This window comes from Anneissia japonica, unplaced genomic scaffold (genome assembly GCF_011630105.1).
Source record: "Anneissia japonica isolate Jap-2015-1 unplaced genomic scaffold, ASM1163010v1 scaffold1626_len201304_cov172, whole genome shotgun sequence".
In the NCBI taxonomy this organism is placed as follows: domain Eukaryota; kingdom Metazoa; phylum Echinodermata; class Crinoidea; order Comatulida; family Comatulidae; genus Anneissia; species Anneissia japonica.
In genome coordinates, this window is record NW_022748627.1 from 1 (window position 1) to 6,186 (window position 6,186).

A 6,186-nucleotide genomic window follows, 5' to 3' on the forward strand; every position below is an offset into this window, starting at 1 on the left:
TCATTCATAATGGTGCTCAGTCTATCAGATGATGAAATTGATGACCTGTCGACTTGTGCGTACATTTCTCCATTAGGTGCAGGATAATTTTTAACCTAAAAAATGAATAAAGAGTGAGGTTATTGTCAACAATACAATAGAAATATATAACATTAACCAAGATTAACATTTTTCAATCTGTACCTTTGTTTAGTATGCTTAAATATTGCACCATCAACAATTTCTTTCTTTTTATCTGTACAATTTTTTGGAGTATAAAATTTATACTGATACAGTAGGTAATTGCATTGTATTATTATTTATCAACATTTTGGATTATATTATTTTTTTCTCCAATTGATCTAATATTTTTTTAACCATATATATCAACATACTCAGCCACTCAAATTGTCATATTGACTTTAAATGCTTAAATATTGCATCCTCAACAATTTTCTTTCTTTTTATCTATACAATTATTTTGGAGTATAAAATTTATACTGATGATAGGTAATTGCATTAATTGTATTATTATATATCAGCATTTTGGATTATATTATTTTTTTTCCAAATGATCTAATATTTTTTTTGCTGTTTACATCAACTATACTTTACCACTCGAATTGTCATATTGACTTTAAATAAGTCCCATGCCTGGCAAAATTTCAATTGTTAAGAAAAATCTGATTTTTATACATGCTATAAAAATTTATAAATATAATACAAAATTGCTAGTTTAACTGAATTTACACATTCCTAAACATGAAAAAAATGTAAAATAAGACTAAAATTTGATTTTTTTTGTGTTCCACACAAAAAGTAAATGCGGATGAATTTTTCATGTTTGAATTTGCGAAAGCGCCGGAAAAATTAGCCTATCCAACACTGCTAGGGTAGGTCTAGCCTTACCTCGATTTAGGGTCTGTTATCACACATAAAAACAGCCAACATTATATTTCATAGGAATTATTTCAAATCCATTAAAAAATGATTCTGACCAAGATTTTGACGCTTAAACAAACATCTCAGGCCTACTTGATCGACCGCAGTGTGCGAAATGCGAACTACATAAACTATTCTCATTAGAGAGGGTGCACTTTATTGACTGTATAAAGTATACACAAAAGCGAGAGCATTCCAGCGGATGGGATCTACAACCTCTAAATTTGCCTAGTAATGAAGAATTTATCAAGAAAATGGTAATCTCCTATGAGAAATAGTCTGTATTTCTCATTTTTTTATTCTTTTGCATAAAACTAAAATTTATGGCAATATTTTCCATGATTTATAATAATTAGAGTAATGCATGCATTTAAAAAAAAATTATTTTTTTAGTGAAATTTTGTCGGGAACAGGGCTTTAACTATTACATCCTCAACAATTTTTTTTCTGAAATTCTGTTTAGGTGTTTGTTAGTCAATGTGGCAAAACCATTAAAAATATTAAAATTTTTTCCATAAAATTGTAATCGAAAACATTAAGACAGTTGGGCTCGATGAATAATTAGACATGCGCAGGCATTGTAAAAATTAGGTGGAGCTTAGCCCAGAAAGCTGTCGTCCAAAGCCTTGAGCCTGTTGCCAAGTCATCAAAATGTACAGTAGATGAGGAATTACAATTTTCCTGAAAAAGGGGCATTGGCAATGACAGATTGTAAAATGCAATACAGTACCAGGTCCTATCAACTTCAGTTTAATCAAAAAGATTGATTTATAGATACCATATTAGAATAGATTGTGATATTTCCTTTATTAGTCACTTCAGGAAGTACTGCAGTTTATTGTATGTTGGTATTTGAAGTAGAAGTTCACTTTTACCATAACAAAATGTTTATACAGGTAGTAGGAATTGAATTATGTGCATTGATGCATTACAATACATTTTGTGAAACACCTGACATTACCAGAGGCCATTGAGTTTTATTACACTTTATTCAGGATAGAGGCGCCAGAGTCTGGGATGGCCGAGACTCAACAAGTGCTGACCAGGCTTCATTTAGATCAATCTCTGGTAGTGACTCGGGCATACTGTATACTCTGGTTTTGTGTGAGACTGGCTTGGCAAGGGAAATTACATCTAAATATTATTATTATTATTTTCTTTGGCACTTTACATTTCCATACATACTGTACACTTGTTTTAATAGCACATAGTTACGTTTTTTATCTTGTTCTTAAATTTAAAACCATTAAACCATTGAGTATGAAATAGTGTAAAATTGCAATAATGATGAAATTACCTTAAATTTTGTGGTTTTTTTTGCTTTAATTGGTGGTGCAGTTGCTTTTTTCAATGCTGTTTCTTTTTTCAATGCTGTTTCTTCAATAGACATGTATTCTGGATTATCTTCTAAAGGATAAATACCTTTGGTTTTATAAGGATCATCCGTGGCAGCATTTTCTTGACTTTCTTCAACATTTCCCTTGCCGACTGCTGCATAAAACGGATCAGGATCATCCGTATTTGTTTCATATATTGAATTTTTATACATTGCACAACCTAATTGATCGTCTCCAAACTCAATGGTAATAAGCCGATGGTCTTGGTTTTCATTTATATGCATGTCAGTCTCTCCTTCTGGATATTCAATCTCACTACTGGAGTGTACTGAATTCTCTCTTGCGCACATCTTGAAATGAGTCTCTTCATTTTTCTTTTTTTCAATATGTGTTCTTAAAAGCAGTAACATTGCTATGAAGACTGTCATAAGGATTACTCCAGCTAGGATTGCAAATATGGTGATTATTACAGTGTTGTTATTACTAGAAGGACTTAACATTTCTGGAGTCACATTTACAGATGTACTATACGTATGTGGTAATGATGTCTCTGCTTCTACATTAATGGATGTTGTTATATTATTTTGTTCTGTAGCTGTTGGTTTAGTGACATTTGATGTACCGGTAACATTCAGTGAAATGGGTGAATGAGATATGGCCTTGTTGGTGGTTTTAGTTGGGACTGCAGTTGATCTCTCATCAACTGTCTCTGACACTGATAGCTTTGGGGAAATTGTAATGCTAGTGGTTGGTGTAATTGTCATTGAAGTCAGATTGCCAATAACACATTCCTTTGTGTCTGTTGATACTGTATTTTTAGCTCTACATGTAAACTTCAGATTGCTTGATAAAGATTCAACGGAAACTGTATATGATAATGTCACAGGTTCATTTTGTTGCTGTTGTGTTATTGCAGTTATATTACCTTCATTATCATTCCAGTAAAGTACTATTGGAGGATCACTTGGTAAAGTTGTACAGATCAATGTCAACTGTTGCTGTCCAGTTTCAAATTCACTTGGACTAATGGAACAGACAGGTTGAAAAATAAAGTTACTTATTATAAGTATAGTAGAATCTGATAAAGTACTTGTCATATTAGGTCGATTTAAAACCAAAGTACATGTATATTTGCCATAATCAGTTTCTTCAATATTATTAACTTGTAAAGTTTGTGTGTATTCCATCATTGCAGCAGATGATAGTCCATGAACACTGTACTTGGCAGAATTTACATGTACAATATCATTGTCTGCAATTTTGTTGTTATCCTTCCACCATATTATCCAATGTGAAATCATTGCTTCTTGTTCTGTCAACTGTATTCTGCAGGTGAAGTTGACTGAATCAGTTCCAACTTCAGCAGTGATGGATTCTGAGGAAAGTGTAATGCTATATGACATAACCGTTTGAATGGACATCATTGTTAAAATGACCGACGTAATACGACATTCCATCTCTTTTTTCAAAATTCCACACCAAAGATCTGAAAGTAATAATAATGAAAGCCATATTGGCAAGTCAAATGACCGAGCTGTTATTAAGGCAGGGTGGCCGCAATGTACAACCATAATATAGTCTTTTCTTATTTTATATATTACTGTCTGTTAAATTAGTTTTGGTTTATTTTCTTCTCTTGTGTTGTTGTTCAGTGCCTCAAGGTAGTAAAAACGTGAGGCACTATAAATCCAGAATTATTTATTTCTTTATTTTACATCTTTCAAGAGGAGTAGGAGTTTACCTGGTGAAGAGGTCTCTAGGGGAGAAGAAAGTTACTGAACGACTGTTTATAGTTTATAGGTACATTTCCAGCACTCTGATCTTCTTGAAATAGTGCTATATAAATGCTGTGATGTATGTATGTATATTTCATACATTGTTTAATGAATTTGAAAGATTCTCTGTGGAGGGGGAAATAAAAACCATAATTTTGTCTGAATAAAAGAGTTTGAGGTAAACTCAATCCACACCAATCAAACACATTCAGGGGGAACAAATAACCAAGCAAGTGTCCTCCATGTAAATATAATTGAATTTACTTGGTTTTATTTAGCATTATTCAGTTCATAATTACACAAATGTTACAGAATACATTCTGAACACAGTAGCATTGGGCAACACTAAAAAGTACTAAAAGTAATATTAACTAAATAATCAGAATGACCCAAGTTTAATAATAAATTCCAGTTCAGTTAGATAATTAGTGTGGCTAGTGAATGTATTTTGCAGTACTTGAATACACTGTCAATTGCTAAATAGGCTTAAAGGAGATCATGGTGTTATAGTTTAACGTGATTAGCCAGATACTCTCCTAAGATAGTGATATAATGAACATTTTACTTACCTAAATTTACCATTAAATCCCCCTCAAATTTGTTAAGTTACATGAGGACTTGTCAGTTTTTCTACTACTAAAACCAGTAATATCCTTCTCACTTGTATACAATACTGTGAATTGGTACTTCTTCGTACCAACTATAGTTAAATGGCTATGCAGTATTTTTAGTATAGACATTGTTCATTCCAAAGCTATTGTTCAAAACTATTGTGTCACCGACTTGCGTTTTTTAAAGGAAGCATTGTAGCATACCATAACACTTGCTCATGTTTGTAGTGACTATTTTCCTTGTGTTATACTCTAGGGTAAAAGCAAGGGCTAAGGTTCCTATGCAGCCATGTAATGTGGGAAGGGAATTTAATGTCGAGATTGGTAAATCAGCACAGAAAAAAGATAGTTTGAAAATCTCCATTTTTTTAACCTTTTTTTTTTTTCCCCAATTTTTCAATTTAAAAAAAATCATATTGCAGTGTAGAATAGTCTTTTGAGGACATTTTCCAACAAATTCTTTACTGTATACGAAACACTGCTTTAGAATTTGTAAATAACAGGAGGCTAAGAATTTGAGCCTCAAAGATCTTATCTTATATTTGTTGGCTGTGCACTACTGATTTGGGCTATTTGTCATCATTTAAAGTGTCCACTGTTTTGTGGTAAGGTATGCATTGACAGTACATAGTAGATTCTGAGTCCTTGGATGGGGATCTTGGGGTTTCTGAGTCCTTGGATGGGGATCTTGGGGTAGGGGTGGGGATGGGGTAATTTATCCAATAATGTTTTCAAGCAATAGGGCACAATTACATGACTAAATTACTACAAAATTTATTATTATTGTTTATTTTCGGAAAATATTTTAGCCGCTCCAAGTTTCTTTCCTATTCTTCCTTTATTCTTTTGTATTTTACATTAATTTTGTTCATAAATAATTACTTACATCATACATTCATTAAGCTTATTTGTAATTTACACTTTTTTAAGTTCTAAGGCCTATTATGTATACATCGTTTCTCTATTTAATATTTTCTATCTTTGTCAATTTAGAGTTGAAGGTATATGTCCTGGTCCCTGACCCTTTTATGTTCACTTTGGATGTTTATCTTCATAAGACTTCTACGAATGGATACCTTGTTTGAAGCAAGAAATCAAGTTGTCTTTACCCAGTACTGCTCATCTATTTTATTTATGTGAAAAATTTTAACCTAATTACTAGTGTAGGATTGTCTAGTGTACACTATTGATTTTTAATTAATTAGCAAAGCTTAAATACCACAGATCCCATTTTTATGTAATTTCTATCTATTTAATTTATTGTGAATCATTCTTTTTCTGCTTTTCAAAATCATTAATTCTATCAACTATCTGACTGTATAAAGACTAATAATATACCAACAATGCATTATAATGTGTGCACCTAATATTTAACTAAGAAAATAATAAAAGCTCATTGTCAAAAATACAGGAAACACTTCCTATTATGCGGCTACAATTCATTGCAAGGTGTAACATGACACATTTTGTGGTGACACAGATATAAAGCTATTCTCTATTTAAGTAGATTACAGTATTTCAAATATATTTTCCTTTTTTTTT

General features: G+C 31.9%; 1 protein-coding gene across 1 annotated transcript in view; it reads right to left on the minus strand.

The window, feature by feature from the left end:
* Positions 1 to 16: 16 nt before the first annotated feature.
* The window catches only part of LOC117120924, a gene marked incomplete at its 3' end in the record, with an annotated part of 17,126 nt that continues 10,956 nt past the window's right edge, over positions 17 to 6,186 (minus strand). Inside the window, exons 4-5 of the mRNA XM_033266026.1 lie at positions 2,219 to 3,744; positions 17 to 95 (exon numbers count right to left, since the gene is read on the minus strand). Of these exons, the coding sequence (XP_033121917.1) occupies positions 17 to 95; positions 2,219 to 3,744 (1,605 nt within the window). The remainder of the gene's footprint in view (positions 96 to 2,218; positions 3,745 to 6,186) is intronic.